We start from the raw sequence: 26,688 nt of genomic DNA, 5'->3' as shown, positions 1-26,688 counted from the left end.
CAATTTGTAAAAATTAAAGCTAAATTCAAATTTTAATTTAATAAAAATATTTTATTAAGATATTAATTTTTAATAATATTCTATGCTTTGCAAGTTATTATTTTAATATGCCAAATTAGATGATTTATTGATGCTAATATCCTTGATCCTACAGCATAAAATAATAATAATAGAAAAAAACTAAAATGCTTGACTCACTATTCACCTAGTCAAAGGCAACGCGAAAATATACGGTGTCATTTACTCTAGAAAACTATTTATTTGCGACTAGTCTATGGAGGAGGAGTTTCCACAAATGTTGTTTTCAGCTATTCACAAGCTTAGTTGGTTTGCATTTTTAATCCACCCATCCTTAGCTGGAATTGGCAGAGTTCAAAATTGTAGCTTTTGACCACTTTTATCCTCAACTACCTTGAAGAATACAGTGGTATTCAATTTTCCCATTTATTCAGCTATATATAAGTTGTAGCCTTGTAGGCTTTTTCTACACACAACACTACAACCACAATGCTATTCTTAATTACTATCGTCTTCCTCATTCTTTCCATTTCACCTTCTATAACAAGTTCAGTTCCTTATATTCCTACTGACTACATACTTTTGAACTGTGGTGCTTCATCAAACACTACATCCTATGATGGCAGAAACTGGGTTGCCGATGATGACCACCTATATGCTAATACCTCTTCTTTTTCATCCACTGCATCCTATCAAGACCCCTCTGTCACTCAAGTTCCTTACATGACAGCTCGTTTCTTTCGTGGTGAATTCACTTATAAATTCCCCCTTTCACCAGGCCCTAAGTTCCTTCGTCTCTACTTTTATCCAAATCAATACCCTGGCCTTGATATTACCAGTTCCTTCTTTTCCGTTGCCGCTAATAATTACACTCTCTTGAGCAATTTCAGTGCCTATTTAGTTTCTGCCACTAGTCCTCCCCAAGCCTTTATTGTCAAAGAATTTGTCATCACTGTTGGAAAAGAGCAGATGATGGATGTCACCTTCGCCCCTTCACCGAATTCTTTCGCTTTTATCAATGGGATTGAAGTCGTTTCCATGCCTGCAAATCTCTACACAGGCCAGACATATGGCTCTCTCCGCTTAATAGACACTAATTACTTTTTCGAGCTTGAAAACTCCACTGCTCTTGACACTGCTTATCGGCTTAATGTTGGTGGAAGAGATGTTTTAGATGTGCACGATTCAGGAATGTTCCGAACATGGAACCAAGATATTGACTATATCTTTGGAGCAGCATCTGGAGTTACGTATTATGATCAGTCTGAGGCAACAATCAAATACACCGAGGCCACACCAGTGTATACGGCACCGGAAGCTGTGTACAAATCCTACCGTTCAATGGGGCCTAATCCATATATTAACTTCAATTACTATCTTACATGGCTTTTCACAGTTGATTCGGGGTTTTATTATCTCGTTAGGCTCCATTTTTGCGAAAACGATCTACAGAAAGTGAATCAGCGTGTATTCGACATATTTATTAATAATCATGCCGCTGAGATAGCCATGGATGTGATTGCTGTGAGTGAAGGTAATGGTATTCCAATCTATATAGACTATGTTGTGTGGGTGGCACAAAGTGAAAACGAACTATGGGTCGCACTACATCCAAATGCCGAATCTAAGCCAGAGTATTATGATGCGGTTTTGAATGGTTTAGAGATTTTCAAGTTGAACAACTCGGATGGTAGCCTTGCCGCTCCGAACCCTCGACCAGAGACAAAGCCAATGCTTAAGCAAAAGCATTCAAAGGAGGGAAGATTTTTGAAACCGGGAACGGTCGTCATTGGAGCTACACTAAGCAGCATAGTATCAATCCTGCTTATATTGTCCCTTGTTTTTTGGCAAAGGAAACTTTTTTTGTGCAGAACGGAATCCATAAACAGAAGAAAAGTTTCCCCCAATCAATGTAGGCACTTTTCAGTTGCCGACATACTCACTGCAACAAATAACTTTGACGATGCTCTCATTATAGGGCGCGGTGGCTTTGGCAACGTGTACAGGGGTCACATTCCGGGTATTCAATACGAGGTGGCAATTAAGCGACTCAATTCAAAGTCTCACCAGGGTGAAAATGAGTTTTGGGCAGAGATTGAGATGCTCTCTCAGCTTCGCTACATTAACCTTGTGTCCCTTATAGGTTATTGTAACGAAAAACAAGAGATGATTCTTGTTTATGATTATATGGTGAATGGAACCCTTCGTGATCACCTCTATAAAAACGATAATATTCCTCTCAAATGGAAGCAAAGGCTGCAAATCTGTATTGGTGCTGCTCGTGGATTAGAGTACCTTCATTCAGGTGCAGTCCAGAGAATCATTCACCGAGATGTGAAGACTACCAACATTTTGTTGGATGAGACATGGGTGGCTAAAGTCTCGGATTTCGGGTTATCGAAAATGGGTCCGGTTCTTATGGAAAATGTTCCAATCACAACTAAGGTGAAAGGTACTTTCGGATACATGGATCCGGAGTATTTTCGAAGGTTACATTTAACAGAGAAGTCCGATGTGTACTCGTTCGGGGTGGTGTTATTCGAAGTCTTGTGTGCTAGACCCGCAGTAGACACAAGTTTGGAAGATGATGAAATAGGTTTAGCTGGTTGGGCTCTCAAGTGTGTAGAAAATGAAACAATAGAGCAAATCATTGACCCTTACTTGCATGGTAAAATTGCAGCAGAGTGTTTAAAAGTATTCGTTGAGATTGCGAAAAGCTGCCTACATGATGTGGGAGTTGAAAGGCCAAAAATGAGAGATGTGGTGGGAATGCTTGAGTTTTCACTGGAATTGCAAGAAGCTGCTGGAGCAAAACAGGCGGTAGAAGCTGGTGATACAATTAATCATGCCCGGACCATGGATGAACTTGTGTAATCTTTTTGGGTCAATTTGGGATCAAATCAATTCCATAAAATCACTAGCGTTAGCTTTCACATTCATGACGTAGTGTTATAATTAATTACAAATTGAGCTGGAGCTTAGGAGTGGTAAGGAAAATGTCTTGCGGTAAGCTTAAAATGTCAAAGGTCTTCCTCTAAAGACAAATAAATCAACACATCTTCTGGAGCTCTGCGTAGGTAGTGATTGATTTCTACACGCTACCGACACCCAACATGGTCCCTTATCAACTATGCATGGAACATCACTGATCACAGGATTAATTTTTTAAGCATCGCTTTTAAAAAGTGTTGTTTGTGAATTTTTAGAAGTGTTTTTTTGAGAAAGTTTATTTTAATATTTTGGTATTTAGTAGTTTTTTAAAAAGTACTTTCGAGAATTAAAATATTCATATTTTGAGTCGAAATCAGGATATTCATTTTCAGTGACTAATCTCTTTGTTGCGGGTGTCTTTGTTACATCCTAAAAATTAAGATAGTAAAATCAGGTAAAGGGCCAGATATTAAAATTGGATATCAAATATAGGATTAGAGTGTTTAATAATAAAATATTTAAATAATTATCGGGTCTAAAATTAGGTGGTAAAAATTTGGATTAGGTGGTCGATTATTAAATAACTTAAAACGGATTTTAAAAATAAAATCGGGTTTGAAAATAATTGAGAAAAAATGTGTTTTAATTAAACTAATGACTGATTGGAAAAATAAGTGAAAACTGAGAGTTTTTAAAAGACAATTTTATCTTAATTTTAAAAATATGTTTATCTCTTTTCTTTCTTTAAAAGAACCCCAGGTCCCCTTCTCTTTCATTTTAGCTTCACATTCAAAATTTCTCAAATTCAAATATGATATTTTCTCTCAAAATTAACTCATCCTTAGTGATTTCCTAGCTATCCAAACACCTCAATACCTTCCAATTTAAAGAAAAATCATTAAATCCTCATCAAAATTCGTCATTATCCTTCTCACGTTCAACTTCAAATTAGCTCCAAAACTTATTGTTTTCTTTAAATTGAGGTAATGTTTTGACTTATTATGATTAGATCAAGGTTGTTGTTTTTCTAATTCCGAATTTAATTAAATGTGTTGAGAGTTTTAAGATTTAAAGCTTTTAATCAAATTTTGGTTCAACAATGGTGAAATCCGAAATAATGAGTAAACCTACTATTTTTATTGATTTTTAAACTATTTTGAACTAAATAGAAGGTATTTGAACTCAACTTGATAGATCAATATCCAATTTTAATGAATTTTGAGTTTCCCTTTTTTGTGTGCTCATACAAGTTTGATTTTCCAGAAATTTTAAATTCATGAGATTAGGTAAAATTAAAGGTTTATATTTGTAATAATTGGTTAAATATGATGTTAAGAAACTTAATGAAGGTTTAGGAACAAAAATCGAGTATGGAAACCTCATATTTCGACAAAACGAGTTGATTTTTGATATGAGAAAACTGAGCTTAGAGTGGTGATTTGTTGTTATTTGTTTGAGTTTAAGGCTGCTAATAGTGTGCTTGTAATGTATTTAATGTGTATGCAAAGTGTCGGACTCATCGGGAGCTTCTACGAGCAAGGCGAATGGGAAAGAAAAGCTTATTTGAGATTGTTGGGCGGAAGGGGTCGACCAGGTGAGTGGTTGGAATTGTAGCTCTTAAGCACGATTCCTATGGTGGAACGGGGGCTTAGGTTGGTCTAAACACCTAATATAAGTTTGAGAGTAAGTAATTCTACTTGACTTATATCCTATTACATATGATGCTTGCATGTGAGGTTGTGAAAAATCATGTGAAATATTTAACCGAGTAATATGTGAATATGACAGTGTTTATTAAGTTAATTGCTAAATTTATGCACACTATTCTATTTTAAACTGATTATGGCTCTTTTGAGCAAATGTAAAAACACTTGAGAGTGCATAAAAAATTGTTGTGAAAGTGATTGCGAAAGTGTTTTTAATAAGTAAGAGTATGCATAAAACAATGAGTGATTGTGTGTTAAATAGATACAATGACATTGTGATCATGTGGAACCATTGGATACTATAGAATTGTAAGTACTCACCACTTTTGCTTATGATGAGGCAAAATGGCCCAAAGATAGCGATGGTGAGATAAGGGAATGTAGAGCATAAATCCATTCATCGAAGATATCGTGAAGTATTTGGAGAGTGTTAGCATTTGTGCTATACTTGTACGAAGATAGCGCAAGACTCTTTGAGTCATTTAGAGTGTTTGGAGATCTACTTATCAATGCATTAGTGATTATATATATGTTTCCATGTCACATTATGCCAATATGTTATTGTGTTTGCCTTGTGATATATTTGATGTTATGCTGTAGTTGCATGATTTAGTATGTTTTCTTTCAACTATGGATTATATGCTTAATTGTGACAATTTCTTGTGCTCTCACTAAGTTTGGAAAAGCTCACACTCTCTTATATTTATTTTGCAGAAAAATAGCTTGTGTGAGGAGGGGAAAGTGTGCAAGTGGTGATCCAAAGCAAGGTAATCTTCTGAGTAGGTGAATTGGTTTGATTTGCAAATAATAGAGGCAATGTAGGACTCATATATGAAGGGAATTAGAATTTATTTTTTTTGGATTGTAATCAGACATTATGGACTGTTTAATTGGTTTTGGGGACTTTGGATTGTTTTAGAATGTCACTTGAAATGCTTGAATGAGTATGCATGTTAATGTGTGGTATGTATAGTAAATTGGTATGCAAGATATTTGGATAATTTGTTAAATGCAGGTGAAATGACATGCTAGAAATTAAGTTAAATTTTAAATAATTTATTAATATGAAATGGACCTTTGATGCACTTAATAATGCATAGGAGGCAAAATTGGTATGCTGAGTAAATTGGTTGTGGACTTGTAAATGCATGGTAGTATAAAGAATCAGATGAAGTGTTAAATTGTGTTGTTATATGTTTTAATGACTATAAGCATGTTTTGTGTGTTATATGTATGTTATATAATATGTTTGATTAAGAAAATTTGGCATGTCTTGCGGTCATGGCAATTTAGTCCTGACTCTTATACTATGCAATCGAAGCCCTTAAAAATCATAAAATGTTTTGAAAATTTGCATGACCAATTTCTTAATTTTACTGTCAAATTTTATAAAAAGATATTATTCGAATATTTTACCAAAATTATGATTTAGTCCTTAACCTTTGTTTTTAAAATTAAATTAGTTTTTACTTATCGGTTCTAGTCTTTTCATCCAATTAATGTTTTAAATGGTATGCCATAGCATGTATGCATGTTTAAACTTGTTGTTTTATGAATGTTTCCTGTATCGTATGTAAAAAAACATTTTTACCCTTGAATGTTATTTTAATGATTTTCCTAAAAGAGCATATTTTAGGGCGTGCATGTTTAATATGATTTAATTATTGATAATTAAGCATGTACCCATATGGTGTGAATGGTAGCTTCTGTGGTATGTTTTGGTGGTCAATAAGAAGAGTCATGGAAGTGGCTAATGTGACGTTTCGAATTCGGGTTGAACCCTCCTGGTGGGATTGGGGTGCCACATCTAGTGGTATTAGAGTCAAGTTCGTAAAAAATAGGTTTGCCAAGGTTTATTAACTCTCAGGTTAAAATTTTTAAAAATTACGTTAATAACTAAGTTTTGAAATAAAACCGAGAATATTTAAACATTGGATGAAAATTGCCTTGTATGAATTGTTTGTTTTGGGGTAGGAATGGGAACACATTGTCTTTTTAAAATGTTTTTCTGTGTAGGATTGCCTTAGATCACTTGTCACTTCACACTAGAGGTGTCCATAAGCCGGGTTGGGCCCAACCAAAATTTTAGGCCCACTTTTGGGCCTGGGTTTGGCCCAACACGAAAAATGGGCCTAAGATTTTGCTAAAGATTGACCTGGATAAAAATGCTAAAACCCAAGCCCGACCGTATTAATTTTTTATATTATTTATTATATAATTTTAAAAAAATATAATAAATTAAAAATACTAAAATCATTAAAATAAATTTTTCCTAACAAATTGAAAATAGATATATATATACTTAAGTAACACTAAGATAGATAAAATTTAACAAGCAAATGCCTTTAAAATAGTAACAAAATTAACAATAAAACAAAGAGTTATATAATATCCAAACAATAACAACAAAATAGTACCAACATAATAGTGAAATGGTAGCAAAATAGTGAAAAAAATAACAATAAAATAAAAAAAAGTAAAAAAAACAGCAAGGAAAAGCAACAATTTTTTCTTTTTTGCATATTCAAGCTGGGCCAGGCTCAAGCCCATTTATTGTGCCTATATTTTACCCAAACCCTCCCATTTTCCCGGCCTAGCCCATGGAAGGGTCTATTTCTCACTCTATTGTATTTTTTATTTTATTGTTATAGTATATACGATATGCTTCCTAGATGAGGGCGGTTAAACATGGATGCACCTAAGGTGCCTCTTATGAGGCGAGCTATTATGAAAGTTCAAGTAGAGCCCCTAATGTAAGCAATGATCGGGGATTTATAGCCAATAGTCGAAGGAAACCCTACACCTGGGAATAGGTTGCCACTTGAGCGTCTCTGAGCTCTAGGTGGTAAGGAATTTCGAAGAGTGAAAGGAGCTGATCTGACCATAGCTGAGTATTGGTCACAAAGTGTGGAGAGAATATTGAATCAGATGGCCTACTCGGATGAGGAAAAGTTAGGTTGCACCGTGTCTTTGCTTAATGGTGAAGTTCATAGATGGTGGAACACAATTAGGAAGGGTATTACAGTTGACCTACTGACTTGGGATTTCTTCTTAGAGGCATTCTACAAGAAATATATGGGTGAGTACATGAAGGCTTGGAAGAAAGAGTTCATCGACTTGGTTCAAGGGAGTATGACCGTAGTGGAGTATGAGACCGAGTTCTTGAGACTTAGTCAGTAAGCTCTTAAGATTATTTCCACTAAGAATAAGTGATGTAAGAGGTTTAGATTCGGGTTGAACAGAGATACCCGTGTGTATTTGATGGCACACAATATAGAGGTATTTGACGATATGGTAGAGAATGCCAAGGCTATGGAGGAGACACTAATCGAGCCATTGAGACCACTAGTGAATGAGTTCAGTAAGAGGGGCTCTGATCAGTCTGGTGCTTTAAGGTGATCAAGAAAGAGGGGCCCTGATTTGCAAAGATCTTATAGGAGTGTTCAACAAAAGTTTTGATTGGGCCAGACTAGGCAACAGAGCACTACTATGGTTGCATCAAGAGGATCATCTAAGTGGTCAGCATGTGAGCATTGCAGACGTAGGCATGCAGGTGAATGCTGGAAGTTTATGGGGGCATGTCTCTTCTCAAATAAGAGATTTTTCGAAGAGGGCTGATATTGAATAGACTCAGAGTTTTGCACCTGCTACAGGTCGTGACTGAGGTCGTAGAGGTAATGGTAGACCGAGTGGGTAGAGGATCATTACTCATACCGTAGTTGTTCAGACAGAGTTTGGAGGACCAACTCATGTTTATGCAGTTAGGGAGCCGCGAGATCTCGAGTCGACTGACGTGATTGCAGGTACTTTTACGTTGAAATCCATTTCCTTATTTTCGCTGATTGATTTAGGTTCTACTCATTCATATATCGTGAGTGATTTGGCTAGTGAGTTAGAGATTTCGATAGAGACTATTAGGTTGGGTATAACGGTTACAAACTCTTTGGGCGAGAGTGTCATAGTGGACAAAGTGTACCGAAGGTGTCCACTGACTGTTCAAGGACATGTCTTCTCTATGGAATTGATGGAGCTTCCATTTCATGGGTTTGACTGACTGTTCTTGGCATGGATTGACTGACTGAGCACAAGGTCAAAGTGGACTTTAAGACTAAGTGAAATACTTGCGAGGCAGAGACGACCTAGAGATTGTCGTAGTTGGGGAGAGACCCGAATTTCTCTTTAACATGATTTCAGCAACTAAAACCAAGAAGATGATGGGTAAAGGCTGTAAGGAGTACTTAGCCTATATGCTAGTTTTTTGGAAGTAAGGAACTGAGAGTTCAAGATATCTGCACCATGAAGGATTTTCCTAACATGTTTCTTGAGGACTTTTATGGTATTAAGGTTTTCTCAAGTACCGCACCGATGTCCATTGCACCCTATGGTATGACACTAGGGGAGCTTAAGAAGCTGAAGATTCAGTTGCAAGAGCTACTTGATCAAGGGTTCATCCAACTGAGTGCATTTCCTTAGGGAGCACTAATATTATTTGTGAAGAAGAAGGATGGTACCTTGAGGCTATGTATTGACTACTAACAACTAAACAAGTTAACCATCAAGAAGAAGTACACATTGACCTGGATTGATGACATGTTTGATCAGTTCAGAAGAGCAACGGTGTTCTCGAAATTGATTTAAGGTTCAGATATTATTAGCTCAAGGTGAAAGAGTCTAATATTCTGAAGACTGCGTTCAGGACCCAGTATGCTCACTACGAGTTCTTAGTTATGCCGTTTGGGTTGACTAATGCACCTGCAATGTTCATAGATATAATGAACTGAGTCTTTCACTCGTATCTGAATTAGTTCATAGTTGTATTTATAGATGACATTCTCGTATATTCCCAAACCGAGGATGATCATGAGTACATGTACGAATTTTTCTTCATATTTTGTGATAGAAGCAATTGTTTTCTAAGTTGAATAAGTGCGAGTTTTGGTTGAGAGAGGTGATGCTTTTTAGGCATATGGTGTCTTCTAAGGGGATCTAAGTTGACCCAAAGAAGATTAAGGCTATTCTAGAGTGGAAACAATAGAAGAGCGTCACTGAGGTTCGAAGCTTCTTCAGTTTGGCTGGTTACTATCATAGATTCGTCGAGGGGTTCTATATCATGGTTGTACCCTTAATGAAGCTACTTCAAAAAAATGTGGTGTTTGACTGAACAAATGAGAAACAGAGGAGTTTCGAAAGGCTCAAGCCATTTTTGATTAAGGCGTTAGTGTTGATTCAACCAGAGTCTAAAAAGGAGTATGTAGTCTACAATGATGCATCATATACGGGTCTTGGTTGTTTACTAATGCAATATGGTAAGGTGGTAGCTTATGCCTAGAGACAATTGAAATGACATAAGTGTAACTATCCGACCCATGATTTTGAGTTAGTTGAAGTGGTTTTTACGCTCAAGATCTGGTGACATTATCTGTATGGTGAGAGGTGTGTCATTTACACTGATCACAAGAGTATTAAGTATCTCCTCGTGTGGGAGAAGTTGAACTTGAGACAAAGGCATTTGATTAAGCCATTGAAAGACTACGATTGTGTGATTGAGTATCATTCCGGCAAAGCGAATGTTGTTGCTGATGCCTTAAGCCAAAAATTGATAGTTGAGCTACGAGCGATGTTTGGACGTCTCAGTATGACAGGTGATGGTGGTTTATTGGTTGAAATTCAGGTAAAGCCGATTTTGTTGCTACAAATCAATGAGAGACAGTTGGTTGATGATAGTTTGGGGAAGAGGATTCAACAAGTTGAGGAAGGTAGTGGTGGAGACTTTGAGCTGAATTCTGATGGTATTTTGAATTTTTGAGGGAGAATTTGTGTGTCTATTGATATAGAGTTTAGGTATGAATTTTTATTGAAGTGCATAGTAACCCATATGCTATGTATCCTAGTAGTGATAAGATGTATCGAGATCTTTAAGAGTTGTATTGGTGGCCCGGATTGAAGCGGGATGTGATAGATTTTATAGTTAGATGTTTAGTTTGTCAGAGGGTGAAGGTGGAACATCAATATCCTTCAGGTTTGCTTCAGCCAATTAAGATTCTTGAGTGGAACAGGAAGAGAATCACGATGGACTTTGTTTTGGGCTTGCCTCTAACCCTAACAAAGAAGGATTCGATTTGGGTGATTGTCAATCGATTATCAAAGAGTGCATATTATCTAGTAGTGTGTCCTAATTACTCAATGAAGAAGATGGCAGACCTGTATATAGCTGAGATTGTCTGACTACATGGTGTACCTATTTCTATTTGTTTTACAAAGATTTGGTTTTCACTTCGAGATTTTAGAGGAATCTTCAAGAAGCTTTAGGTTTGAAGCTTAATTTTAGTATGACTTATCATCCTTAGATAGATGGCCAGTCAGAAAAGGGTGATTCAGATTCTTTAGGACATGTTGCGTAGCTATGTTATCGATTTTAATGGCAGTTGGGCGAGATATTTGTCTTTAGTAGAGTTCTACTACAATAACAATTTTTAGACGAGTATTTAGATGGCACCGTTTGTGGCTTTGTATGGTAAGAAGTGTAGAACTCCTTTATGTTGGGCAGAGTTGGATGAAAAACGGACTGTGTTGGGAAATGTGTTCATATTGTAGTAAACATGTAAATGTTTTCTATTTATTTGAATGATGAATAAGTAAATTAAGTTAATTTCACATTTCAAATTTCACTATTATGTTTTTTGTATTTATGTATTTTATATTTTGCATGCATAGCGAAATTGTGACAAGCAAATATTAGCTCATTGATTATCTAAAGTTCAAATTGAAGACAAGTGGCATTGTAAAGAACATTTACATTGCGAGAAAGATGACTTACTTCAGTAAAAAATCTAAATCTGTAGTCCTGTAAAAGAATCAAAGTGAGCATTTGATTCAAATACTGAGAAGGATTATTATGTCGTATACAATTCCAATTAGAGAGATGGCTAGTCTTGGCTACTGGAGCAGTTGAGTCCATGAGTAGAGACATAGATGTATTCATTGGTAGAATGATGCTTTGTATTGGACCCAATATGAATTAATTTTGAATCCATTTGTGAATTAATTCACTTGTGACATTCATGGTGTGATTTACCTAAATCCTGAGTTAGCCGCTGACCATGCGTATGCAACTCATGTGCTTTGATATAACTAGAGGCTTATGCTCTAAAGATGATCGAGCCCATAGCCGGTATGTTGGGTACATGACTTGTGTATGGCATGGTTTTACTAGTAATAGTGGAATTCATAGCTCAATTAAAGTTTTAATGATATCTTCTCATTGGCATTGTATGGATTGATAAATATGAAACATGACCACGGGTTTCTAGTTCTCGAATGAGCAATTTATCACAGACATTTGTTGACAGTGATCATATTAATCATTAAGATACAATGGTGACAATGAGATAAAATAGGACCGTATTGAGTTAACTCAAAGGAATCAAGGATATCATATGAGGGTAACACACATATGACGAGGTTATTGGACAAAACAATTAGATGAACTGCTTTCGTAAAAAGTATAAAATAAGGAGTTTTCAATCATGGTACTTCTTGTGGACTAACTCCATGATTAAGTAATTGTGAATTATTGGAACGATGCTTCTAGACATGATTACAATCACTAGAGCCTAATTGTATATGTCTGATTAGTCCCTCTACTAGATCAACAAAAGCTCGATCAGACTGCATTTGAATCAGAAGAAAATTCTATGACTTTGGGAATAATTTAATTGTGTCAATTTATTCAATGTGGAATTAAATTAGGTGGTCGTAAGAATTATTCAACTAGAGAATTTGATTAAATAATTTTCTTAAAAAATAAATTTGGAAAATCTAAGTGATTTTTAAAAAAATTAATTTTAATAAAGTAAAATTAAATTAATCAAATCATTTAAAATTAATATGATATTTTGGAAATTAATTTTCAAGTTATACAATTTGCTCAATGGGTAATTGAACTTGAAAATTGGACCTAGGAGCCCAAAACTGAGACTAAGACCCAAAAACTGGTTGAATTAGGCCCGGCATGTGAAATCAGACTGACGGTCCAATCGGTGGCTAGACCAGACCAGTCGGGTCGTCATTGATCCAGACCGGTAGCAGCCAAACTGACTCAAGGTGCTGTAAGGGTGTCGGACCTGCATCACCGAACACGGAGATGCCAGCAAAAGCGACAACAGTGTCCCGGTGGCTGGCAGCGGTTGGTCATCAGTGGTTGAGTAGTGGAAGAGTTACACTCCTACTAGGACTCTACCAGAGAATTTAATATTTATCTAAATAGTATTTTATTAATTTAATATTAAAGTGATTATCTTAATATTAAATTTAATTTAATATTTATCTTGTAGATAAACATTCTATTATTTTAATAAGATTTAATATTAAATTTAATCTAATATTTATCTTGAAAAATATTATATTAATTTAATATTAAAGTGATTAAGTTTAATCATAGTTGAACTCTGTAAATTATCCCTATATAAAGAGAGTCTTGAGTCATTATTTACACACACTTGAATTCAAGATAAAGTTGTAGAAAGAAGATTCTTTGAAGAGATTATTCCAGAATATTTCTAGAGATGTTTTTCTAATTTACAACTTGACCTAAAATTTTAGAGAAATTGCAAAATTACCCCATCGGTAATTTTTGTGAATTTTTTTTATTTGAAGCGAGTCAACACTGGACAGATGCGAGCTTGAGGATAGTGGAGAAGACTACTCAGTTAAATTGCTCATCCTAGATGAATCGAAAAGGTACAATTTTGATTAAGTGTTTATTATTTTAGATATCACAACCAAGATCTTATTTTGGAAAAAAATTTAAAACTCTAGTTTTTCCCTAAATTTATTTTCTATTATGCTTTCCAAACCCGTTTTTTCCAACAGACTGTTGGGCTAGATCTAATTAGGGAGACTGAGAAGAAGGTGAAATTGATTTGTGAGAGATTAAAGGCTACTTCAGGTAGGCAGAAATCTTATACAGATTTTAAATGTCATGATATCAAGTTTCAAGTCGGGGATCGAGTGTTTCTGAAGGTTTCACCTTGGAAAAAGGTTCTGGGATTTGGACGGAAAGGTAAGCATAGTTTACGACTTATTGGACCTTGTAAAGTTATCGAGAGGATTGGGCTGGTGGCATATCAACTCAGGTTGCCGACCGAACCTGAGTGTATTCATGATGTATTCCATGTGTTGATGTTGCGAATGTATAGATTGAACCCATCCCATATTATGTCGGTTGAGGTGATCGAGGTTTGATTTGATCTCACATATGATGTGGAGCCAGTTGAGATCTTAGCTTGTAAGGTTAAGGTACTACATAATAAGAGCGTACCATTGGTTAAGGTTTTATGGCGTATCCACAAAATTGAAGAGGCCATTTAGGAGGTCGAGGATGCGATGAGACGTCAATATCCTTATTTGTTCAGTTTAGGTAAATTTCAAGGACGAAATTCTTTTTAGAGCAGGAGAATTGTCATATTCTAAAAACTAGATTAGTAGAATTGGGTAAAGGACCAGATATTAGAACTAGGTACCAAAAATAAGATTAGATTGTTTAATAATAAAATATTAAAATAATTATTAAGTTTAAAATTAGGTGGTGGAAATTAAGATTAGGTGGTCGATTATTAAATAACATGAAATAGATTTTAAAAATAAAATCAGGTTTGAAAATAAATTGAGAAAAAATGTGTTTTAATTAAACTAAGGACTAATTTGAAAAATAAGAGAAAACTAAGAGTTTTTAAAAGGCAACTTTCCCTTAATTTAAAAATCTGTTCATCTCCCTTGTTTCTTTAAAAGAACCCTACATCGCATTCCCTCTCATTTTAGCTTCACATTCAAAATTTCTCAAATTCAAATATGATATTTTCTCTCAAAATTAATTCGTCCTTAGTGATTTCTTAGCTATCCAAACACCTCAACACCTTTCAATTTTAAAGAAAAATCATTAAATCCTCATCAAATTTGTCATTACCTTCTCACATTCAACTTCAAATTAACTTTAAAACTTTTATTTTCTTTACACTGAGGTAATGTTTTGACTTATTATGATTAGATTAAGGTTGTTTTTTTTCTAATTCGAATTTAATTAAGTGTGTTGAAAGTTTTAAGATTTAAAGCTTTTAATCAAATTTTGGTTCAACAATGGTAAAATCTGAACTAATGAGTAAAGCTACTATTTTGATTTATTCCTAACTTATTTCGAACTAAATAGAAGGTATTTGAACTCAACTTGATAGATCAATATCCAATTTTAATGAATTTTGAGTTTCCCCTTTTTGTGTGTTTAAACAATCTTAATCTTTTTGGAAATTTTAAATTCATGAGATTAGGTAAAATAAAAGGTTTATATTTGTACTAATAGGTTAAATAGGATGTTCAGAAACTTAATTAAGGTTTAGGAACAAAAATCAAGTGTGGAAACCTTATATTTCGAAAAAACGAGTTGATTTTCGGTATGAGAAAACTGAGCTTAGAGTGGTGACTTTGTTGTTGTTTGTTTGAGTTTAAGGCTGTTAATAATGTGTTTGTAATGTGTTTAATGTGTATGAAAAGTGTTGGACTCGTCGAGAGCTTCTACGAGCAAGGCGAAAGGGGAAGAAAAGCTCGTTTAAAATGGTTGGGCTAATGGCATCGACAAGGTGAGTGGTTGGAATTGTAGCTCTTAGGCACGATTCCTAAGGTTGAATGAGGGCTTAGGTTGGTCTAAACACCTAACCTAAGTCCAGGAGTAAGTAATTCAACTTGTACTATATCTTATTACTTATGATGCTTGTATGTGAGGTTGCTAAAAATCATGTGAAATATTTAAGGAGTAATATATGAATATGACAGCGCTTGTTAAGTGAACTGCTAAATTTATGCACACTATTATGTTTCAAAGTGATTATGGCTCTTTTAAGCAAATGTAAAAGCACTTGAGTGCATAAAAAAATGTTGTGAAAATGATTGCGAAAGTGTTTTTAATAAGTAAAAGTGGGCAAAAAGCAGTGAGTGATTGTGTGTATAAATAGATATATTGGCATTGTGATCATGTGGAACCATTGGATATCATTGGCATGCTATAGGATTGTGAGTACTCACCACTTTTGCTGATGATGGGGAGAAATGGCTTGAAGATAGCAATGGAGAGGTAAGGGAATGTAGAGCATAGCTCCATTCACCGAAGATAGCGTGGAGTGTTATCATTCGTGCTATACTTATATGGAGATAGTGAATGACTCCTTCAGTCATTTGCAGTGTTTGGAGATTCGCTTATCCAATGAATTACTGAATATATATATGTTTCCATGTCACATTATGCCAATATATCATTGTGTTTGCCTTATGATATATTTGATGTTATGCCGTAGTTGCATGATTTGGTATGTTTTCTTTCAACTATGGATTCTATGCTTAATTGTGGCAATTTCTTGTGCACTCACTGGGCTTGGAAAAGCTCACGCTCCCTTATATTTACTTTGCAGAAAAATAGCTTGTGTAATGAGGGGAAAATGTGCAAATGGTGATCCATAACAAGGCAATCTTTTAAGTAGGTGACTTGGTTTGATTTTGCAAATAATAGAGGCAATGTGGGACTCATACATATAGGCAATGTGGTACTCATACATAGAGGGAATTAGACTTTATTTTGTTTGGATTGTAATCAGACATTATAGATTGTTTAATTGGTTTTTGGGACTTTGGATTGTTTTAGAATGTCACTTGAAATGCTTGAATGAGTATGCATGTTAATGGGTGGTATGTATGGTAATTTGGTATGCAAGATATTTGCATAATATGTGAAATGAATGTGAAATGACATGCTGGACATTGAGATAAATTTTAAATGATTTATTGGTATGAAATGAACCTTTGATACACTTAAAAATGCATGGGAGGCAAAACTGGGATGCTAAGTAAATTGGTTATGGATCGGTGCTAGTATAGAGAATTGGATGAAGTGTTAAACTGTGTTGTTGTATGTTTTAATGATTGTAAACATGTTTTGTGTGTTCTATGTATGCTATATAATATGTTAGATTAAGGAAATTTGGCATGTTTTGTAGTCATGACAATTTAGTCCTTACTCTTATACTATGCAATCAAGCCCTTAAAAATCATAAAATGTTTTAAAATTTGCATGACCAAGTTTTATAAGATTAATTTCATAATTTTACTGTCAAATTTTATAAAAAAAGATATTTTTCAGATATTTTACCAAAATTATGATTTAGTCCTTAACCTTCGTTTTCAAAATTAAATGAGTTTTACTTACGGTTCTAGTCTTTTCTTCCATTTAATGTTTTAAATGGTATACCATAGCATTTATGCATGTTTAAACTTGTTTTTTTATGAATGTTTCGTGTATCGTATGTAAAAAGACGTTTTTATCTTTGAATGTTATTTTAATGGTTTTGCTAGAAGAGCATGATTTTAGGGTTTGCGTGTTTAATTTCATTTATTTATTGATAATTAAGCGTGTACCCATATGGTGTGAATAGTGGCTTCTGTGGTTTGTTTTGGTGGTTAATAAGGAGAGTCATGTAAATGACTAATATAACGCTTCGAATTCGGGTTGGACCTTCCTCGCTGGGTTTGGGGTGCCACATTTTCCAAAGAGGTAAATAGCTGGTCATGAAATGTCCTAGCCATTTAACTCTTCGGAGAGCATTTGCGGCAAATATATTAGTTACTGTTACTAGCAGTGGATATCCTAATTTCGACCCAAAAAAATGAATATTTAATTTCTCAAAAGTATTTTTTAAAATTAAAATATATTCATTTTAGATATTATGTTAGTAAATTAAAAAATATGTATTGAAATTATATTCAAATTGTTAATATTATAATATTTTAATAAAAATATAAAAACAATTTATTTTAAATCATTACTAATATTTTGATATGTAAAATATGATGAAAGGCTCTGACCAATCCTCTAATATTAAAAAGTAAGTAAATAAGTCCTCTATTAAAAAGGGCCGATCAAGACCCTATAATAAAATTGTTAATGGTGTTAACGAAAATTATACAAAATATTAATTACATTGATGACCACGAATAAAATATAATAAAATAATGATTATTTAATTTGATGTAGATTTTAGTTAATAAAAAAGTACACGTCACAAATATTAATTTGTTATAGAAGCTGACATGTCACTTTTAAAAGAAATATTTTAATTTAATAATTATTTAATTAATTAACTAAAACAAAATTTAAAAAATCCGACTGAAGTGTTTCTTTGTTTTCAATGGAATAAACTTTTATTCACTTTTTTGGTTAATTTTATTAAATATAATCAATCATATTTTATTTATTTTACCAAAGTAATTAGTAAATTGAAATAAATAAATGCAATTTAGTTTTTATAATAAATTAATAAGTGAATTTTTAATTATTTTCTTATTATATCCTAAATATTATCATCAATATGATGTTAAATTTGTACTAACATACATGTAATTTTGGATGATTTCTATTACCACTGTTATTAATTTTATCAACTTGCTTCTTATAATTGAGAAAAGAACACTTACATGCACTTACTTAGCATCATATTTATTCGTTCGCAACACTGTCAAACTCCTTCAATAAATTTATGCCTGCAACTTGTAACTTCACACCGCAAAGTTTATAAATTTACATTACATCCAGACTAAATCTCCTGAAAAGGAAGATGATACATAAATAAAAGTACAATAACAAAATGTGAAAACTATATGCCACTGGGCCTAGGAGCTTCAGCAGTACAGCACATTCTAAGCTTTCAAAACATGTGACAATGGCATGATCTGTATATGTTGCATATTTTCTAACCTGTTTTGCCATTCGAGAAAGAAGCAGAAGTGGGGTTGAGACCATCCCAAGCTTGAATCCATGTGACCATGGCGTCGGCCAGCTTGTCAAAGTAAGGGTCAATTTTGCCAAGCTTCTCCTTGACCTGCTTAGCCAGTTCAATGTAGCATTTTTGAACAGTGGTGCAGTCTTTTGGAAGAACAACTTGTTGGAAAAATGGGATGATATCTTCTTGCCAGTAGATGCCTTTGTACTCCTTCCTTAGGTTCACAAATGGGTTGCTTGCTTTGCTGTGGTAGATGTACGGTAGACCCGTTTTCACCCCCAATCCCAAATGATCACATATCACCTAATCATTGACCATCAACCAGGCAATGGACATTAATCTCTATAAACTTTTATGTAAAATCGTTATGCAAAATACAAAAAGTACACCAACGTACCTTAATGCACCAGCCAGCCCACATATCGTCGTAGCGTCCAATAGGCTGACCCTCACCCATGAGTCCAAAGTACATGGCAGGGCCAATGAGCTGACGGTCGAAAGCCAAATTCATACCACACATGGGGAACAAGGTGCCCTTTGGTATTGTGAGAACCGCATCCACAAACCTGTTTTCATCATGAGATTCATTCATTAATCATCAAATCTGTGGAAAGGAATAGTGGGATAATGCGATAGTAATACCTAGTGTTCCTCTCAAGAGGCTTGACAAGCTGGGTTGGTGCATCGTAATCGGGGATGTTTAACCACAGGCCATGAGAAACAGCAGTTGAAACACCCTCTCGGAGACTGAATGGATACCCACGGACGAAATCTGCACCCTCTGCAAATGGGTCATACAATGTGTTGAAAAAGAAGGGAGTCGATGGTGATAGCAGGTTCTTGATGTGCTGCTCAAGTGCATTGATTGCTTTGCCAGATGGGTCCTTAGCAACCTAATCATAAAATTATATTAACGATCCAAGATTCGACAACCAAAAAAAAAAAGAAAAAAACCCAGATTCCAAATAAGAAAGGAACTTACAAAGCAGTTATCGTCGATGGTAAAAATGTACTTCTTCTTGGACACCATGTAACCAAAGCAACGGCAAGCGGAGTCCTTGAACGAAATGCAGGAAGCCTTAGGACCCAGAATCCTGTTAATATCATTCCTATTGTAAAGCTCGTAGTCAAAGCCATTAGGGACCTTGATGGTCTTGGAAGGATCACCATCTTGAACGATGATGAGATGGTAAGGCTGCAAAAATGGCCTCCACATCTCAAGAAAGTCCAAGTTTCTTATAGTGGGTATAACAATGTCAAGTTCATCTTTCAGCTGATGCAGTGGTGATGCTGCTACCGCTGCTTCTATTGCTGTGGCGGGCTCATTCATTATGTATAATTGAAAAATGAGAAACAACAAAATAAAAAAGGAGAGTTGTTAATAGATAGAAGATAGATTTTGTTGGGGATTGATTAAAAGAGTTTGTATGGGAATGGGAATATATAGAGAGAGAGGGAGGGTAATGAAACACATGAGAAATGAGCGAGGCGGCCCAAGTTTACGGAGAAAGAGAGGCGATTAAGAATTTTGCATGGATTGAGGGCTTCTTCAAAAGGTCAAAAAGAAATCCTGTATTTTAGGCTTAAGACTTTCAATATTTTAAATGTGGTTTTTCTTTTTAACTTATTTTCTTGGTTTGTGTGATGATTTAATTACCACCGACTAGAAAGAATCATTTAAATAAATATTTTGAAATTTTTTAAAATTTAAGTACGTAGAATTTTTTTATATTTATTGATATATGTTGTATGTGTAGAGAGAGTGAAAACGTGTTTTGCAAAATGTGTCTTCACTGAAAACACGTCTTACATTTTATGATTTTACTGCATTTTATAGGACAAGTTTTCACTAAAATTGATAGTTTGGTTCTTTTGCATGTATGTTTAATTGTTAGTACTTTCATTCTTAAGAGTCGGGGTCAATTCCTCTATTTTATTTCATGGTTTTTCAAGTTTTTAATTTTTAATTAATATTTTTAACATGTTAACTATTTTGATTAAATGGTTAGACAATTGTAATCTCAAGTTCAATTCTTTTTATAAGTATTTTAATATTTTTATTTCATATTGTCTCAAGTTTTTTTTATTTTTAATTAATGTTTATAATTAATAAATATATTGTTTTCAAGTTTTTTTAATTTTAATTCATCTTTTAATTAATAACTCTTTTATTTATAAAATCAAATAATTATTACAAATATCATTATTTTTAGTAAATATAATTTTTATATATGTAATATTTATTTTCAATTCATATTAGAAATCACCATACCCACAATATAAATGGAGAAAATAAATATTTGACATATAAATATTATATATAAAGAAAAATAATTACATATTTTTATTTGATTTTATAAATAAAAGAGTTATTAATTAAAAATAAAAACTTGAAAACAATATATTTATTAATTATAAAATTAATTAAAAACTTTAAACAAATGAAATAAAAATACAAAAAAATACTTATAATAGTAGTTGAACTTGAGATTTAAGGACAAAATCACAATTACCTAACCATCTAACAAAAGAGATAATATATTAAAAATATTAATTAAGAATAAAAAGTTTAAAATAATATAGAATAAAAATACAAAGGTGAATAGGAGAGGAACCGAATGGGACTCAAAGAACAAAAATACTAACATTTAATCATCTAATTAAAAGAATTAAATTGTCAATTTTAGTGAAAACGCATCCTATTCACTTTCTCTCTCCAAAAGCAACATAGATAAATATAAAAAAATTAACACATATCCTTAAATTTTTAAAAACATCAGCATTTATTTAAATAAACTAAGAATCAAATATATGGTTTTTTAGAAAAGATATATATTTATTGAAAACTTTATATTTTTTTAGAAGGGTTAAATATAAAATTAGTACCTCAACTTGTCCACTTCTCCCAGATTTGTACTTATGATTTTTTTTTTGTCCCGAATTGGTACCCGAACTTTTTTTCCATCCACTATATTGGTACCTGACACTAACGATGTTAATTTTTTGTTGGCATGGCAGCGTTGGCCAGTCGCATGCCGCCACGTGGCATATTCTTATACCTCTTTTTTTTCTTTTTCCTTTTCTTTTTCTTTTTCTTTTTATTTTTATTTTTTTATCTCTAATTTTCCCTCATTTTTCACCATCCAATCACCACCAAAATTTCTTCTTTCTTTCTTCTGTCAAATTTTATACTTCATCTTTCTTCTTCTTCTTTATTCTGTCAAACTCCCCCCCCCCCCAAATTTCCCTCACTTTCTCACCACCCAACAAAACAATCCCCACTCCAAAACTATGAAACAAAAAAAAAAATCCCTACAATGCAGATCTCCATTCTTTTTCCTCTCACTTTTCCTTCTATCCGTCCTCTTTCTCTTCTTCCTTAAATTCACTTCCGTCCCCAAATCCCACTTCTCATCATCCTCTTCAAAAACCACAGACCTTTCCATTCAATTCCCACATTGCGAAATTTGAATCTTAGGGGGAAAATTCAAAAATTGGGTGAAGCAAAACAGGTGGCAATGAACCTTCAAAGTACCAAAATGTGAAGGTCCCATTTTAAGAATTCCATTCTAGAATCAGTGTTGTTCGATGAAGAGCAATAGTATACCCAGAAAAATTTTAAAAATTTCAATACTCGTCTAAAGACGAAAATGGAAAAGAAAGGATTTGGAGGGAAACCAACCTTCTAAGTTACTGACTACTTCATTATTTGTAGCCAGTACTTGTAACACCCCTAACCCATATCCTTCATCGGAATAGGGTTACGGAGCATTACCAGAGTTTACATTTCAAAACAACCAAAAATTTTAATCGTTTAATAACTCGACATCAATCATAGAAAAGTCAATCAATAACATACATATTGTCCCTTATACAAGCCCTCGGGGCCCTAAAAACACTAGAAACAAATCAGGACTAAATCGAAAATATATAGAAACTTCAGGGAAAAGATGAAAATTTTCAAAATGCAAGGGTCACACGTCCGTGTGGTCAGGCCGTGTGGACATTCGAAGTAGGGATACACGGTTGTGTCCCAGCCCGTGTCCGTGCCCGTGTAACTCACTAACTTGGGTCACACGGCCAAGCCACACGCCCGTGTGCCAGGCCGTGTAACAATCTGACTTGTAACCCTTTGAAAGCTACAAGGGACACACAACCGTGTCGCATGGCCGTTTGACACACACAACTGAGACACACGCTTATGTCTCTGCCCATGTGGACGAAAAATAGACCACTCTCAAGCCATTTTTCTCACCCAAACATGCATCCACCTACCACCAATTTTCCACATATAATCAAGCACCCAAAATGCAACAAACCATGCTATAACAAAGCTATCCAATTAAAGTACATAAGTATACAACCAATGTGCCCAAAAGACACCTCAGTCACAACCATTAAACTTGTATATCCATATACATAAATTGGCCAAAAGTTCAACTAACTTATAACTAAACTTATGACATAACTTACCACTTCGTTCACATATCAAATTCACATTTAAATATACCAAATTTACCATTTAACAATTAGCATCAATAATCATATATGACAACTATATTTTTCATACCAATATGAACATATTCAACTTCCATCATAATGCATAGTACAGTTCATACGAACTTACCTGGCTAAATTGCAGAAATACCAAAGTTTAGGGGCATTTTTGTAATTTTCCATTTTTTCAATTTTTCACCCGATCTTGATCTAAAATAATAATTTCATTCAGTATATAAATTTAGAAAATAAAAAATTCATTTCATGCAATTTGGTCATCTTTGACACTTTTACAAAATTGCCCCTAAAGTTTTACTTTTATTCAATTTAGTCACTGAGCCCAAAACATGCAAATTAACCATTTTTATCCAAAATTGAGAGTCGAATGTTCATCGTACCCAAAATATCCCATTAATGCAACCATTTCACAAAAAATCCTTGTACTTTTACTATTTTAACAATTTAGTCCCTAATCGAAAAATTCATTAAAAATCACTTAACAAAATAGTTTTACTTATCAATCAACATTCCAAATTCATCGTCTAACATAAAAAATCACAAGATTCATCAATGGAAACATTCAAAATCTTTAACAGTTTCAAAATCGAAGGTACAGGCTAGCTGGACCTAATTGCAACGATATTAAAAACATAAAAATTATTAGAAATGGGGTTAAATTGGACTTACATGCACACAATGAAGTTTGGCCGAAGCTTTCAAGCCTTTAACAATGGCTTTCTCCTTTCTCAAATCTGTGAAAGAAATGAATTAGAAAAGATGATACAAACTTTATTTTATTTAATTTAATTTAATTATCGAATTACTATTTTACCCTTGGTTAATAAATAAATAAAACACCAAATTCATGTCCATATTTGTCCATCACATGAATATATGACATAATTACCATCAAAGGAATGTTTAATTTCACAATTGGTCCTTCAATTAAATTAAATTCTAACTAAATAAACTTATTTACAATTTAATCCTAAACTAATTAGGACAAAAGAATAATTAATCCAAAAGCTAGTGGGTTCAATCATAACACCACCACTTGGAAACTTTGATTATGGTTTAATTTACATTTAAGCCTTTTTCCTTTATTCAATTAACCATTTAATCACTCAAATCAAATAGTGATGAAATTTTACATTTTTATAATTTAGTTCTTTTAATTAATTAACCATTGAAAAGTTAAAATTTTTCAACGAAACGTTAATACCACCTTAATGACACTCTGTAAATATTTATAAAAATATTTACGACTCGGTTTATAGAAACTAGGTCCCAATACCTCATTTTCTAAAACCACTTGACCTTAAGGTCTTACCTCTTAAACTTAATAAATCACTTATATAATATAAATTATCAATTCAAAAACCTTTTTAAAATAATATTTGACTCGTAAATATTAGATAATAATATTTACGAACTTACTCGTTAGATTTGGTGGCCCCAAAACTACTGTTTCTGACACCACTGAAAAACGAGCTATTACAGTACTAATGTCTTCTTCTTCTTCTTCTTCTTCTTCTTCTTCTTCTTCTTCTTCTTCTTCTTCATCATCTTCTTCTTCTTCTTCTTCTTCTTCTTTAGATTTACTTTATTTGAGTTCCAAGTTCAAAAGCTTACTTATTTATGGTTAATGGAGATGACAATAATATAGATATTGTTGGGTTTTAGTGAAGGGATGGACTTTGGTGAGATGGAGATAAGTAAGATGAATAACTAAAAATGGTGAATCAAAAGGTGAAAGGGACCAAAATCAGATTTAAAAATGGAAAATAGGGTTGTTGGATTTTGAGATTAGTCGTTGGAATTTGGAAATTTATGAATTTTCCTACAAAGCCATGAATTTTTCAGTTGAAGGAGTTAATAATCGGTTGTGCAAAGAAAATAAAAAGGGAAGAAGAAGGAAAAGAAAAAAGAGGTATAAAAGGACGCCACGTGGCGGCATGTGATTGCCCAACGCTTTCAAGAACCAGTTTGGGATAAAAAAAAAACTATAAGTACTAATCTGAGAGAAGTAGACAAGTTCAGGTACTAATATTATATTTAACACTTTTTAGAGTCAAATAGTTGGTAGCTTTTTTAACCTTTTCGAATAAATAGATATTTAAAAAAAATAACATGTGAAGAGTGGATGTAATTGTTGAAAATAATTTTTATTTAAAATTTTTTTTGAAGAAAAAATAATATATTTCAATGTTTTGTTAATTCATATTCTTTGTAAGATGCATTTATCTATATTATTTTTAATTTCATACTATTTTAATTATTTTTTATTTTATTTTTTACATGTATAAATATATCATTCTATTATTAATTTCAAATTATATGTTTTATTATTTTTACACATAAATGTACATACATTTGGTTAAATTAGTCTTATATGCAATTTTTTTTTATTTGGTCTTTTAGGTTTTTTTTAATTTAGAGAAATAAGTTGTTCTTAGAGAGTGTGTAAAAGCGTGCGCTTTCCATTGATAGTCATTTTTTTAACATTGGCAACGGTGAATTTTTTGAAGGGCCCCAATGGTAATTTTATTTTTCCTATAAATACCATATCATTTTTCATTCTTTTTATTCAAATCCAACTCTCTCAATTCTTTCTAAACTCTCAACTCTCTCAATCTTCTCAAGTTTGTTCTAAATTTCTCGATACGCTTGTTTAAAAATATTATAGATTTATTTGATTATTTCGTACATTATTCATTTCGATTAAGTTTTTATAAATGATAACAATTTTTATTCATTTTGGAGACAAGCACATTTTCGACTCTCAAGCGATAATGGTAAGACGAAATTTTAAATTTCGTTGTTTTCAATTAAGTTAATTTTAAAGTTTTTATTTTTTTTAAAAATTTAAAATATTTTTTTGTTGATATAAATAGACAGATGATTGTTTTTTTGGAAGAGTTTATACATAATTGTCAAAGGGCCCAATCACCGAAATTTGTGGTTACTTGCAAGACACAGGATTCTTGCATGCGTCTTGTATGCTTGGGGGTTGCAAACTCAATCCTACACTCATCAACACGTTGGTGGAAAGATGGAGGCTCTAGAAATACACTTTCTATCTTCCATGCGGCGAGTGTACAATCACACTCGAGGACATAGCTTTACAACTTAGTTAACCGGTGGATGGGCCATTCATCATGGGGTCAGTAGTCATTCCCAATAAAGAGGACCTTTGTAAGACATTTTTGAAGAAGGTGTCGAATAAGTTTTACGGTGGCCGAATAGATATGAAGTGGTTGAAAACCAATTTCAAAGAGTTTCCTACAGACACGCCTGACGTCGTCAAAGAACAATATGCTTAAGATTTCATCCTGTGGTTAATCAAGGGCATTCTAATACCTGATAAATCTTGAAATTTGGAACACATAAGGTGGCTACTACACCTAGTCCACTTCAAAGAAAGTAGACGAATAAGTCAGGATTAGCTGTGTTGGTCAAATTGTACCGAGCGTTGTGTCAGACGATGGAACCGGATAAAATATCAATTGGTGGTTGTTTGCTCCTACTACAGTTGTAATACCCAATTTTGCCCCAGGCCGATATACTAATAGAATAAAACAAAAAAATAGTCCATTTACAAATAAAATAAATCCAAACCCAATTAGCCCAAATACAAAAAAACCCTAGTGGCCCAATATGGCCCAAAAATTAACCATTTTTCAGCAGCAAAAAGGGAAGGAAAGCCCTAGCCGCCGCTG

The 26,688-nt window shown here is 33.5% G+C and overlaps 3 protein-coding genes across 3 annotated transcripts; 2 read left to right on the top strand and 1 right to left on the bottom strand.

Annotated features, from left to right (window-relative positions):
* The first annotated feature begins 492 nt into the window (after positions 1-492).
* LOC105801663 (receptor-like protein kinase FERONIA) lies at positions 493-3,348 on the top strand. Its single transcript, XM_012632878.2, has one exon. The coding sequence runs from the start codon at positions 508-510 to the stop codon at positions 2,890-2,892; it is 2,385 nt and encodes a 794-aa protein (XP_012488332.1). The 5' UTR covers positions 493-507; the 3' UTR covers positions 2,893-3,348.
* A 5,603-nt stretch (positions 3,349-8,951) lies between these two features.
* Positions 8,952-10,461, top strand: LOC128042491 (uncharacterized). Its single transcript, XM_052633839.1, has 2 exons — positions 8,952-9,100; positions 10,089-10,461. The coding sequence occupies exons 1-2, from the start codon at positions 8,952-8,954 to the stop codon at positions 10,459-10,461; spliced, it is 522 nt and encodes a 173-aa protein (XP_052489799.1).
* Positions 10,462-18,285: 7,824 nt separating this feature from the next.
* LOC105771449 (UDP-arabinopyranose mutase 1) lies at positions 18,286-19,844 on the bottom strand. Its single transcript, XM_012592918.2, has 4 exons — positions 19,455-19,844; positions 19,115-19,365; positions 18,870-19,038; positions 18,286-18,775 (listed from the first exon to the last, which is right to left on the bottom strand). Exons 1-4 carry the CDS (start codon positions 19,800-19,802, stop codon positions 18,443-18,445), a joined length of 1,101 nt encoding a protein of 366 aa, XP_012448372.1. The 5' UTR covers positions 19,803-19,844; the 3' UTR covers positions 18,286-18,442.
* Positions 19,845-26,688: the final 6,844 nt, after the last annotated feature.

The sequence above is a fragment of the Gossypium raimondii genome, chromosome 7 (assembly GCF_025698545.1).
Source record: "Gossypium raimondii isolate GPD5lz chromosome 7, ASM2569854v1, whole genome shotgun sequence".
NCBI classification, from domain to species: Eukaryota; Viridiplantae; Streptophyta; class Magnoliopsida; order Malvales; family Malvaceae; genus Gossypium; species Gossypium raimondii.
This window is presented reverse-complemented; position numbering and strand designations above follow the sequence as displayed.

What these genes read in the sequence shown, in the direction of transcription:
- LOC128042491 (XM_052633839.1), top strand. Translation starts at nt 8,952, where the DNA reads ATGAAGGATTTTCCTAACATGTTTCTTGAGGACTTTTATGGTATTAAG. An exon ending in CAAGAGCTACTTGATCAAGG is followed by an intron (nt 9,101 to 10,088) that starts GTTCATCCAACT and finishes GTATGGTGAGAG; the next exon opens with GTGTGTCATTTACACTGATC.
- LOC105771449 (XM_012592918.2), bottom strand. Translation starts at nt 19,802, where the DNA reads ATGAATGAGCCCGCCACAGCAATAGAAGCAGCGGTAGCAGCATCACCA. An exon ending in CCATCGACGATAACTGCTTT is followed by an intron (nt 19,366 to 19,454) that starts GTAAGTTCCTTT and finishes TTTTATGATTAG; the next exon opens with GTTGCTAAGGACCCATCTGG. An exon ending in GGGCTGGCTGGTGCATTAAG is followed by an intron (nt 18,776 to 18,869) that starts GTACGTTGGTGT and finishes GTCAATGATTAG; the next exon opens with GTGATATGTGATCATTTGGG.
- LOC105801663 (XM_012632878.2), top strand. Translation starts at nt 508, where the DNA reads ATGCTATTCTTAATTACTATCGTCTTCCTCATTCTTTCCATTTCACCT.